Raw genomic sequence first — 14,104 nt, 5'->3', positions numbered from 1 at the left:
AGCTCTTTAAATATAGTCCAATATTCAATAAAATCCCAAATTCAGACCAAATTCGACTTTAAGGATTAAGTTTAAGGCTGAACTTGCAAATGCGACTAGTTGAATTGAGTGCCAAGAAGTTGTGTTTGGCACACATTGTGTGGGGACGTCTTTTGGTCGCTGATTGTGCATCGACTTTTTAATAGGAGATCGATGCTACGGAATCCTAAACATTGGATATTTAAATAAAACGCTAGGTTTCAACAAGTTGGCATTTTATTTACAATGACATTGAAAATAGAGCTAACATCTAGTATTCTACTAATAAATTTTGATTGTTTAGAACAAGAAGTATAAAATCTAAATCACAAGATTACGATTTCAGTAGCAATCAGATCTTTAAAAAAAACAATATAATTATGAAAAATATGGTTCTGTCATCGTTCCGGTAACTATTCCGATAAGGGCAAAATCAATTTCACAACTCAATCCTCGATAGCGAAAAGGAAACTTGTCGATATTTTTCAAAATTTTATCCCAACCCTTAATGACTATTGTGCTAATTTATAAAATAAACTTGTGTTGCGTTGAGAACACATTTAATTAATAACCCTCGAAAAATAGATGTGTTAGGTATGTACTTAATTATTAATATTTTATTAAATAAACAAAGAAGTACACAGATTTATTCGACAAGGAACTTGTATGTGTTAACACTGCACATAAATGTCGAGTAAGAATATAGCAATATGAGTAATCTCTGATTTTTTTTAAAATCTAATAAATATAAGAACTCTTATTTTAAAAGTACACATCACTGATTACGATATGGTTTGGCACAGTGAAAATTAATAATAAAATTGATACACAACTAAAAGAGAGCAACTGTGAATAATCCAACATAATAAGTAACAACCCGCATATTTATAGAGCAAAGGGTTGGACATACTAAATACTTCAAATTTATGAGAAATTCGAGACAAAAATATTATGGATCTAAACGTCTTTTCTATAGAAAAAGAGACAGTATTATTAATTTTATTTAAATTAGAATATAAGAAGCCTATAATGTCTTAACGTACATAATATAACATCTAAATTATTTCTACTGGCACCTCGTCACAATCAAACCCCCGTCACAATCAAATCTGGAAAATTTTATAACTCGACGGAGTGAGATATCGAGTTATAAATACGTCTCTATCTTTGTCTCTATCTATAGTATCGTTTTAGACAGAGAAATAGAGACGGATTTAAGACTCACACTGTCGACTTGTAAAAACTCAGATTTAAATTAGGTTTAGTTTTGAAACACAAAGTTTGACTTTTTGTAGAATTTTTTTTTACTTACCGGTTTGAAAGGCAGATTCTACTGAAAGATATGATGTCACACTAAATATTTATATTAGTAATATTGCGTTCATTCGCAATAAACTAGGTCTGAACATGTTAAGGTGCCAGGTAAAAAATATTTAGATATACCTAATTATTTATAATAATAATATGCCTATAAATAACTGTCATATGACATAAATGAAATAACCTAGTTTAAATATAATTTTGTATTGTGCATAAGCTCTTCAAAATAAAAAATAAGAGGGTACTTAATTCCAATATAGTGACAGCCAATTCGGAAGCCACGGAACCACTCGATTATTGTATTAAAATTGTGTTTAAAAATAAATTTGAAACTTGTCTTAAAATATAAGCAAGAGAGAATGGAAATGGCAAATACTTTAGTAAAATACCTAGCTTTTAGCATCACTCACTTACATGAAAATTTTACTTTTGCTCGGCCATAACATCAAGCTTGATTTCACTCTGAAACTGAAGCTTTCTTACATGAATATATAATTTACAGAAATAGTCAAATATTGAGTAGGTAATTGTAGAGTAGCAAATTAAAGATTTTCGTTGAAATTATTAACCAAATTGTGTAAGTTATCTTGAGTTTTTAAAAGCTTCTTTAATTCAAATTGATATTCCATTTAATTTTTAAATTTAATTCGCAGTTCGCATTGGAAGCATGATTATGGAGCTTTTTTTTTATACAAAATAAGCTCGCGCTTGACCACGATCTCACCTGATGGTAAGTGTAGATGTGGCCTAAGGTGATACGCGCTTGCCTAGAAGATGCCTATTCACTCTCATCTTAAAGATATGTATAAAGAGGGAGTGAATAGGCAGGAGAATAGCAGCTGTACAAACCTATCCTCCTGTCGAAAGCTTCTCGTATACCTACCGCAAAGCAACACCTACTTCGATTCAATAATGCGTCACAGCAAATAATAATACCTATTTCCTTTTAAAGTCAAACGATTTTAACTCCATAATTCATTGTGATTTCGTTTCACTGCCAATCATATTTAATTATAGCCAACTTTATAGAAAGCCTGCATAGCCATACATAGCTACCACATTTTATACATGCTGAAGGTTTGGCAGGCTTCTACTCTACCAAAGGTAAGTCCTGTAACCAATAATAGAGACTCAATCACCCAAGTGTAAAACTTTTTTTGGTCATGTCTCGTCATAGCAACTCTTCGCTAGAGACCCTTTAAGTTATATCTTTTAAAAGCGTTTTTCGACAGAGTACAAATTATCTCAAATGATGCCGAAGAAAATATAAAAATACACTTCATACTTAGACGATTGAGAAACCCTTGGATGGTCTGGACCCATAAAACCAATTACCTTTCAAAGCCACCACAGTCCATAGTCCATAATAGGCTACCATTAACGATTTTATACTATTAGCTTGCTACGTGCCTAAATAATTACTGCAATAAAGCCTAGTTCGGACTACTATAGCATTATAGTCGAGTAGCGTAAAATTTAGCTGCTAAACAACAAAAATTTAATCCAGTAGTTTAGTACCTACTCGACTAAATTTTTAAAATTTTGCGCTACTCGACTAAAGTAGTTCGAACAAGCCTTTAGTAATCCCAATTTAGCAACGCCACGGAGCGCACACATGCACAATTTTGTGTTTACTTACATTAATATATTTATGTATATAATAGTTTTTACACTTCCTGAATAAACAACTCGGCATTGTAGACAATTTATATGTATTATTTTTTTAAATAATTTTCGTTGTTTACTATGCGACTAAATGAAATTAAGACAATTAGCCACCTTTGTTCGCCTCAGTTTCGCTAGTGACATGTCTAATAGTATAAAATCTTTGGCTACCATACTTACGGCGGCAGCATAGACTCAGAAACTTTTAGCGATCATAAAATGAAGTAAATCTCGCTATAAATCTGTTACAATAATTTAACAAAAATAGAGCGTGAAATAAATACCTACCCCATTATTTATTATTTCGTTTACGCACAGTATTACATTATTAAAACACCGATAAGTTATAATAAAAACAATAATTATGTTCAATCGATCAACATGTCAACTACATATATGGCAAAGATAAATAATAATACACTTAATTTGATTATTTTCGAAATTAAATTTAAATATAACCTCTATGTTTATGTGTAACATTTATTTTATCACGTTCATTTGAAAGGCATGTAAACAATTTTAATGGCACATACGCAGAAAATAGCTAATGCTCGAATTACACATAACATATGTATTATAATATAAAACCTTACATCATAAAAACAGTGACAAGTACTACAATACAATACAAATACAACATCTTATTAGAAGGCGCTTTCAACTGATATAAGTATATTTTATATAGACATACATTAATATTACAAAACAATCGTAAGTACTAGATACAAATTATAGATTCATGATAAACAATTGTAACAATATAACAATACAATTGTTAACTACAAATAATTATAAGACCACTAGATACTTTGGACCAGATTCAAAAGCGATGCATCGATGCTTATTAAGTTAATATGCATTTAAGTACAGTCAAATTTGGAGTAAAAAAAACTTAAAAGAACCTAATTATCCAATCAAAATTGGCAATCGATAACAACATTTGGTATTCATAGTACATAATTATGTTATTTTAGTACCAAAGTTCTTCTTGAAAGTTACAAATAGTTAATATCTGATTTTGGAGCCATAAATTATTTAAATCCTTATATGACTGTACTTCATCTATATACATTCATATATGGAACACAACAAGGTCTATTTTATACATTTTCTACATCGTGAACAAATAAAAAATAATCTAAAATCAATCTAGTGTTTGTTATTGATTCATTAAAAAAATATTATTTTTCAGTATAGGTAATATAATAATTTTATTACTTTTGTATACATTTGTAGACAAATAAATCTTGTTAGAGTTAAGCTAAAGTCGGTATGGTTTTGGGTGTAAGCGATTTGACAGTACTTTGTGTGTATACTAAAGCCGGATTTACATTTGTCTGACGTGTCGTGTCATGACGCATCAGAACAGAATCGGTATCATACATTTTGTATGCGGCACATCAGAAGCCATCACGACATGTGATAAGTGTAAACACGACACGACAGACAAATGTAAATACGGCTTTAAGAACCGTTAGCACTGCAGAAAGGCGTTGTTAAATTATTTAGAGTGATACAGTTGCATAGAAATCTGTTTACCATTAATAGCTTAGCCGTATGATTAGATGATGATGATTTATATAAACAAAAACATTAATACACGTTTTACTTTGATACCATTCAGTTTTTTTTTCAGACTTTTTTTTCTCAGCGGCTTCATCTGGGGTTTTAGGCGTGCCCAGAAGCAACGCCTGATAGGGCCAGAAGGCAGAAGTAGAAGTGATGGGCGGAATGACTCTCTAAGGTCGTCTCCTCTGAGACTTGGACCTTGGCTTAGATGGACGTTCAGGAAGAGCGTTTTGGATGTGTGTATCAGTTTTACACACAAACGCGCTTAACAAACGCTTGTCAGTACCTACACCTACGACCAAAACCATACCGTCTTCCGAAAATAGAAGATTCAAAGGGATTCCAAAAAAATATTATAAACTTCATAAAATCAATAAACAGGAAATTCCTTACATCAGTCGTAAGTAAAACGAATACAATACGATATTATTATCTATGTTAAAGGTTATCAGGAAGTTAATAATATTCATGAGTTTAAATACACACTAGTCTATATAACCAAAGATTAGGACATAAATTATTATTATATACACATTATTACGCTTAACAATTAATATTTTAGAAAAAAAGACACTAAAATCTAGCACTGTCATGTACACACAGAGGTACAGAGTTTAATAAAAAAAATACAACTAAACATTGCTAACAAAATGGTTTAAGTAATCAGTTTTGTGAGTCAGTTCTTATTTATTTAACTTTTAATTTTAACATCCTCATTTTAAAATGATTTGATTTTTCAAATTCAAAATTTAGTTCTCCCGTCACAGCCTTCATGAACACAAAATACATTCATTAATTAATATATATTACATTCGTAATAAAAATATTTTTATACATCTACGTTAAACCTGTATAAAAATAATCTTTAAATACATTTCGAAGTTGTTTAAATTGATAATAATGAACGTTATTTTTAATTTATCAAAATGTTTACCTACTGGTTAGGGACATTTCGATATAACTTTTTGCATATCAAAATTGCAAGATCGGAGCTTTATATACGGTACATAAGCTAATAGGTAGCTATGAGTACTTGTATTTAGAAAAAAATACGAATTATTTTTTTAGCAAAGCAAAGAGGAACAGACTCAAGTCAACGATCAGGCAATTTTGAAATGGAGGTAGTATGTAAAAAAATATAATACAATTTTGCTTAATGCAGAAAATTATTTAAATAAATACTACTGTTTAAAAAATACCGGTGTATTGGTCGTGAAAGGTGTGGACGGAAGACAAAGTAGATGTGAATCTACGATCTACAATTATTTGTATTTGTTTACGTTTTATGGCAACAAAACCAATCTTTATTTTTTTATAAAGGAATGCCAATTTTATCGTTTCCCAAGTGAAGAAAATAATTTTCTCAATACAATAAAATAAAATGCAATAGCATTGATGCAATACTGAAAAATGGAATGTCAATTGTATGAATTAAGTATAATATTTTATAAGATTCCCTACAGGAATGTAGTGTTTGGCATAACTGTAAAGTTACTCAAATTATTTATGTCAATAAATTGAGAAAAAATCTGGAAAAAAAACACACACAAAAACACTAAAAAATGTTTCCGCAAATTTACACCGACATACCCATGTTTAAAGGTTTCTAAAATGTTATTTTTATGACAGTGTGTATTTAGAAGGGTAGTTCACATTAGTACTATGACAACTGACAAAATGACACTAAAAATTTGCCGTAAAGTTTGACAAAGATTCATAGAACAAACGGGATGTATCCGCCAGATAGATCACTGTAGATGGCAAGGATGATCTTAAGTGATCCCGGAACTCCCAAATATGTGTAGGTACTGTGGGTGTCCCACGAGGAGGTTTTCGTGGATGAATGAGTCCCACATAACCCTAGGATTCCCAAATAAGCCCCAAATAACCCTAGGGATCTCTCTCCAAAGGTCATGAAAACAAATCAGAGTGGAGATCACTCCTATTGGAGATTTCCCCCAGAAAAGATTAGAGAGTTATGGGAGAGCACGCAAACTCTATCGGCAGTATTTGGCGCTCAACTAAAGAGGTGAAACAAAGCAGCATTTGTTATTAACATTATTAGCTTTGCAATAAAGAGGAACACTTGTCAGGTATTATGACAGAGTATAGAGTAGATGTTAATTAATTTTCGACCACTTACTTTCATTTAACATAATAGCAAAGTTATGTAAGTAAGTAATTTATTATCATTGTTGACAGTAGATATGTGCTATCAATACATTTGTTTTTATCACATGGCAAAACAAATCTATCGAAATAACTGAAATAAAAGTGTCTGTCTGTAATTTGGAAAATATTGAGTGATTTTGAAACTGTGGATGTCGCGCTGATATTTTTTTTGATTGATTTGATTGATTGCATCAATCAGTAATACAACCAATTGTTCCTGTAAATTAAATCAGGTTAATCTTTAAGACGATTCAACTGATATTGACAGTATATTGTTTTTCAAGAAATAATTTAGGCTACTTGTTACTCTAAGTACCATACTTTTTAACTTGGATACTAATTGGGTAATTACTGTTACTAGGTACAAGTAGTTTACAAAAAAATACGTGTGGCACTCGGGGACTGCCGCGATAAAGCTATTGTATAGTATTTTTTATCAAATTACGCAATTATAGTTATTTATTTATTCACTTGTAAAGAGAATTCGTGGGAATATTACATCACAGAAAAAAAATACATACAAGTGAACGTAGAACCTCCTCCTTTTTGGAAGTCGGTTAAAAATACGAGAACATTTTAGCCAGCATTCTATCGAGCGTTCTGACGAGCATCCTAGCGAGCAAATTTGCTTGATCGAATCGAGCGTTCGTTAGAATTCTCAAGATGTTCGTAGCAATATTTGGTTCTATGCTTGGCTCGACTCTTTGGTCAATTCGACAAATATAAAAACGGCGAATGCTCGATGTTCTGTTACAAATAAATGCTCCTGTCTATCAGCACCTTAAGACTCTACCACAAGGTAGATTCTGCTGAGAAGATATGAACAGTCTAATGTCCATGTATTATAGGTAAAATGTCCAGTCAAATCAGTTGTTTCAAAGAAAACCCCCAAAAGATATGGCATTGATAACATGCAATGCAACAAAGGCATTTATTTACAGACACTTGAATTTAGGTTATTTGTATAGTATAATGTGAAACTGAATAACCTTCGTGTAATACAATAGATGAAAAGAAAACATAATTGCAAATTCAAATTTAAAGAAGCATGAATAGATTATGTTGGCAAAACAGAGAAGTCAGTATGTATATTAAATAAGGTCAAAAGCATTATGAACAAAGATAAATATTTTTAAATAATGAAGAAACACAGTAGTTCTGTACATATTTTGTTTTTGCTTTATAATAGGTAGAGTAGATTTCTCTCACGATGACTCTTGATGTTTGTATTCATGGTTAGGTATGTATAAGAAATCATACCTAATGAGTAATGGATATGCTAATCTAAGAAAAATTGGATTTTTGTTATTAAAACCTATAATAGCACACAATTTTAAAAATCAATTTAAAATTCCTTAATTTAGTGCTGGTACTCTTAACTTCTACCAAGGTCTTCATGAGATCTCTCTATCACACCTAAAATAAAAGCAATTTTGGTGTCAATAATTTGCATTAGGCCCTGCATATTTCTATGAAAATTTGTTCTAAATGTAATAATTAAAAGTAATTTAAAATGTGTAAGTACACTGTTGAATTCATTGGTTAGATATTAAAACTTTGCTAAAAGACAGGAAGGAGTCAGATTTAGAATATTAAAACTTACACTATTATAGAATATTATGCACTTTTTTAAACCACTATGTGTATAGGTTGGTTAAATAGGGAATATCATGCACACAATCACATTCATTATAATATTATTATCTCAGTAACATTAAGAATGTGTAAACAATAATCGTATTATGATTCAAAATCAAGTACAGCTAAGACGGTAACGGGTAAAGGGTCAAAACACAATAAAAAGAAATGAATTCGCAACGAATACTTGGACGCGGATTGATGCGATTTCGTACAGTTTTGAAGTTTTGCATGACGCCGAAAATATTAATGTTTAGCGAACAATTCAATTACGAGCTCTTAATTTGCTTGTTTGAAACCTGATCGATTTGTTTAATTCCTTAAATCTGTGAATGTTTCTATTAAAGTTAAAAGTCGGCATTAAACTCGTTTTAAACGTACTATTGGAATGTTTTATTCATTGTATAATTATGACATCACGAATCATTAGCATTATTCTGGCTTTAACAAGGCACATTTTTTTAAAAGATCGGCATCAGTATTTTCTATATCATAGTCTTAAATTCATCACCTGCACCTAATTATAATACAATTATTGCTTACAAAGGAAGGAGCTATTCACATATCTAGCAATATTATAACTAGCAAAATCTTTGTTAACAAACTTTTGGATACTATCAATATTATAGATGAATTCTGAACTACTACAATACACATCGTGGACACCATTCTTTAAACAGTAACAATAATCACATTTTTGTGATAATATACATTCTTTTTATAGTTTGTCATTGTCAGCCCATTATAAAGCCATTAAATATTTCCTCGTTATAATTAATTTATAACAACTTGCAACAAACCTTAGCAATAAGTGATTATCACCATATCTATAAGTAATTACTAGCACAGAATGTTTAGAAGATAATGCTAATTCTAGCTTCACACTGTTTCCAATGAAACAGCAAAATTAAAAATCTTCAAAGGGATATTTATGATACAGGTATATATATAAATATATTATTTATGTACTATACAAATGTCATGTAATAAGGTTAAATAGAGATTATCATTGACATGGACTTGAAGTATGAGATTCCAAGAATAATGAGTAACAGCACGCAGCAGATGTAGGAAAGAATGTCTCTAATTAGATTATACAAGTTTCAAATATCAATATGACTATGTTCTACAGATCTCATGGAAACTAATACACAATGCAATTTTTACACTGTCGTATTCACAATAAACAATGTTTAGAAACTGTATACACTACACTGTGACTAGCCCAATATATAATTAAAACAATTCGTTGATTGTTGTTATCAATTCTTACTTATGGTGAATTATGCTCACCAATTAAAATCAAAGCATTGGCCGTTCAAGCAATGATACAAATTTAGCAATGATGCTGCTGCTTGCTGGCATTTGCCCCAGCAATAAATATCAATTACTGTTATGTAACTACCAAATTATCAATTTCATACCGACTGGCATGTTTGTCATCATGTATACAGGGAATATTATTTAAACTGGTACACAACAAAATTTTTTCTCCTTTCTCTTAAACTGTTACTCGGCAATCTGTCATTCGACATTGAGTCGTTCGTCTGTTGGTTAGAGGTAAAATGATGAGATTTTTAATGTCAATATTTCAACCCAGTTGCATGGATTGTGGTCACGACGGGACTTAGTACCCGTTTAAATAATATTCATAATGAACAACCACGAAATAAGTTTAAAATCATTATGTATACAGGGGCCTAAGGAACCAGTCTTTTTTTGTTAAAGAAATGACAATCAATATACAATTGTCAAATATACACACCCTAAAATGTTATTACAGCATTCCAACATTTTATAAGTCAAATCCTGAATATACATACTAAATATTTCAATTGTAATTAATTCATAATAATTGCAATTCACTCCAATACAATGTGAAATCTATAATGAATTTAAGTATTATTTCATTTGTCTTCCAGTCTTAAAAAGGAATTTCAACAAAAAAAAAATGCATTTCTTAATTGCCATCTAACTGATATGATCATAACATGATCATAACTACAATTGTCATGATTTTCTTTCTGAGCATAAGAAATATGAATACATATAGTGAGGCAGAGAGTTGTTTGTATCTATGCCATGTTTAATATGTCAAGAAATGGCAACATAAGGATGCTAATATTCACTTGGCAACATTATTGATGAGCAACACATCCAACTAGTCTACTCTCGAGTAATGTACAACTTTCTTGTGTTGTATATGTAAATATATTATGATAAAAAAAATAATTACTATCATAATATGTTAAAATAACAAAGTTCTGCTCCAAGCCTAGTTGTTCATGTTACGTCATAATCAAATGTTGCCTAGTAAATACATACATAAAACTTGTCAACTTTTAGGTTAAACTTAATTAAGTTGCTGGAAAACTGATAAAGAAAGTAAAATCATTAAGTACCTTCATCACATTGTCAGCTTTGTTCTGGTCAGCTACTGTTGAGGCTTGGGCTGTTGGGCGTTGGCATTGCGACTTGAGCTGCTGCTGCTCAGGATCATCTTCTGCATTTGTCTGATGACTGTGGTGGCATGGTAGGCTTGCTTCCAGCGAGATTTGGCAAAGTTCTTCTTAAGCTGTTCAGATACAGTGCCATGGATGTTCTTGTTGCTGGCCGCATTGCCAGAAATCCATGGATGAGCCAGGGCTTGTCTGGAAAGACATATACATTATTAAGGGATGAGCTATGATGTTACTTGCCTGGAGAGTTGGGACCCTTTCATTTTGTGGGACTGTAACAATTTGCTAGCCTTGCAACCCTATTGACACTTAGTGACGACAATTGTGGTGTGGCTCAGTTTGACTATGATTGATCATTTAATAATAATTATTATAACACTTTCAAAATGCTTGAATTCCGAAGTTACACTTGCCCTAAATAAACATAGATTTATAAAGTAAACTTATCTAAAAAGGTTACACATAATCATTTAGATAAAAGTTTTGACCCCAATAATTATAATTATTTAAATATCCCACATATTATAGTAAGTAGTTAAGGGTATCATTATTAAAATTAAATAAAATAATTTAAATAATTGAAAAAATAATAGTAACACAGACCTAGATTAACAAACCATTATGTATGTGCAGGATTCCATAATTACTTAAGTTAAGACTAACAGATGGTCAAAATGCTACATCACCCAAGTAAACACCTTGACCTTGACTGATAAATTGGGCTTTTCGGATTTCACTGGCTAGGAAATAATAAGCCTAAATAATTACCAACACATCATCACCCTTTTTATCACCCAAGCTTGTAACAGCAGCAGTTTTCTTTACTGATTTAATGCAACTGAAAGCTATCAGTTATAGACTTAAATATTTTTCTACAGAGCCTGTGACAACATATTTATTAGTTTAATAGAGGTGTTAGGCACTTTGCAGAATTTATTTCAAACAATGTTGTTGAATGTTTTTTGCTATTTTCCACAAAAACTGTTGTCTAAACGTACACCACCAAACCTAATGATAAACCAGCAATGTTTCACTACAAACCTGACACTCAAGAGATGTGCCCTCTACAAAATTAATTTATGAAGAATATCTAGTTTTTCTTGGTAAAATATGAACGTTTATGAAAGTTTGTTTTTTATAAACATTGTTAGAAATTAAAAATAAGGATAAATAAATAAATGAGAGACAAAAATTAAAGCAATGAGAAACTGAACATTAGAACAGAATTTTTATAGCAGACTAGCCAATGTTTGTGACTTTGTCTGTGTGGAATTCAGTATTTTAGAAATTCTACGGGATCCATGGATTTTTCTGTGATAAAAAGTAGCCTATGTGTTAATCCAGAGTAAAATTATTTCCATTTCAAGTTTCAGCCAAATCGCTTCAGTAGCCACAGGTTAAAAGAGGAACAAACATACTTTCACACTTACACACACACAAATTTTAACCTTTATAATATTAGTGTGATGTGATACTCACTTGCATGTATACCGCTTATCCACATCGACACACATCAGATGTCGTATAAAATCCTTTGCAGATTCACTTATATCATCCCAGTATGGGGAATCAAATTCAAAGTCACCTTTGAGGATTTGGGCAAAGAGGTTTGCATCATTCTCATCATAAAAAGGTGGATATCCACAGAGCAAGATGTATGAGATTACTCCTATACTCCACACGTCCACTGCCTTCCCGTAAGGTTTCTGAGCCAGAACTTCTGGAGCAACGTACCCTGGTGTACCACATGCTGTGGCCATTATTCCTGAGTCTTCGATTTTGGACAGTCCAAAGTCACTAATCATAATTTTGCTGTCTTCATCTGCACTGTAGTAGAGCAAGTTTTCAGGTTTCAAATCTCTGTGCACCACTCCCTGTGAATGCATGTAATCCACAGCCTCCAATACTTGTCTAATGAGATTAGCCGCGTCTTTTTCGGTGTACGAACCCTTCTCGACGATCCGATCGAACAACTCGCCACCTGTTACTAATTCCATCACAAGGTACACCTTGTTTTTATCTTCATATGTCTCTAGCAGCTGGACGATATTAGGATGTGAAAACATTTTCCTTTCCGCTCCCTCCGCTTTTGCATTTTCGCTAAATCTTTTTAGAACTCTAATTTCGTTTTCCAATGAGTCCTCTTTACCTTTAAGAGCTTTTTTATCGATAATTTTGCAAGCGAACAATTGCCCATTTTCTTTGCTCTCAATAAGACGTACTTCTGAAAAGGCTCCTGTTCCCAGCAGGTCTTTAACGACATACTTATCTTCGATGGATGGTTGTCTTTCGGTGTCCTTACTTTCTTTTTTAGATTTTCTTCCAAAATCTTTTTTACCAAATAGAGGCATCTTGTAGGCCTGCACTTACACACTAAAGAATAGATCTGTGCACTTACTGTAGAAGAGATTCAATTCAAATTGCTCTATCCTAAAAAATAGGACATAGCTGCGATTTTATAGTTAGACATAATAAAAAGCATACGTCAGTCGTCAAGTCAAACCCAAATACGCTTAAATTCTTGACAGTTGACACACAGAATTGCTATGAAAGTCGCACATGCGATATTTTTTCGCATGGTTCCGACCAAAGAAAATTATTATGTTTCTATTTAAACTGTCTTTATGGCTCTGAGTTCTAGCATTCTTCTATTTGAGCCTAACCAAAGAATAAACAACCACAGAATCTTAGCTGACCAACATAAATAATGACTTAAAGTCTCAGACTAATAAGGACCTTCCCGGCTAGACCTTACTTTTCTATCAAAATATATGATCAACGATCGAATGCGATTATAAAACTGTCCGTAACGTAAAAAATCGATGTTTTATAGTTGTAATCGTGCTCGTCGTATATAGAGCTCCGTCGAAATACCAGTTTGTGTAGTTGAGTGGTGTAAAAAACGGTCAACAACTCCTAGTTTAGTGTAAGATATCTAACGTGAATTTGGATGCGATACTAGTCCTTGTATCATTAGTCTGAGCTTAAGGTAATGGTGTATCTTTTTTACATTTATATGTTTTGCGACCACTCAATAATGGTCTCCTGTACGACTAAATACTTACCTACTTAATCGAAAAATAAAACTTCTGAGAATCAATGGCACCACGTCTGTTTACAAATGGTCATAAATAAAGAATATTAAGTATTTTTTTATATAGAAACACCAAAAACGGAAAGAAAAACGTCAGAATTCTACGGAATTGATATGGACTTTTTAAATTATATTTATCTGTTTAAATTTCAACCAATTTACTTCTTTC

The 14,104-nt window shown here is 31.8% G+C and overlaps 1 protein-coding gene across 1 annotated transcript; it reads right to left on the bottom strand.

Annotated features, from left to right (window-relative positions):
• Positions 1–237: 237 nt before the first annotated feature.
• LOC112044948 (calcium/calmodulin-dependent protein kinase type 1) lies at positions 238–13,345 on the bottom strand. The gene is made up of 2 exons (XM_024080966.2): positions 12,321–13,345; positions 238–11,033 (listed from the first exon to the last, which is right to left on the bottom strand). The coding sequence occupies exons 1-2, from the start codon at positions 13,190–13,192 to the stop codon at positions 10,817–10,819; spliced, it is 1,089 nt and encodes a 362-aa protein (XP_023936734.1). The 5' UTR covers positions 13,193–13,345; the 3' UTR covers positions 238–10,816.
• Positions 13,346–14,104: the final 759 nt, after the last annotated feature.

Source organism: Bicyclus anynana, chromosome 9 (assembly GCF_947172395.1).
Source record: "Bicyclus anynana chromosome 9, ilBicAnyn1.1, whole genome shotgun sequence".
Lineage (NCBI taxonomy): Eukaryota > Metazoa > Arthropoda > Insecta > Lepidoptera > Nymphalidae > Bicyclus > Bicyclus anynana.
The sequence above is the reverse complement of the archived record's forward strand: the minus strand, read 5'-3'. Positions and strand labels throughout refer to the sequence as shown.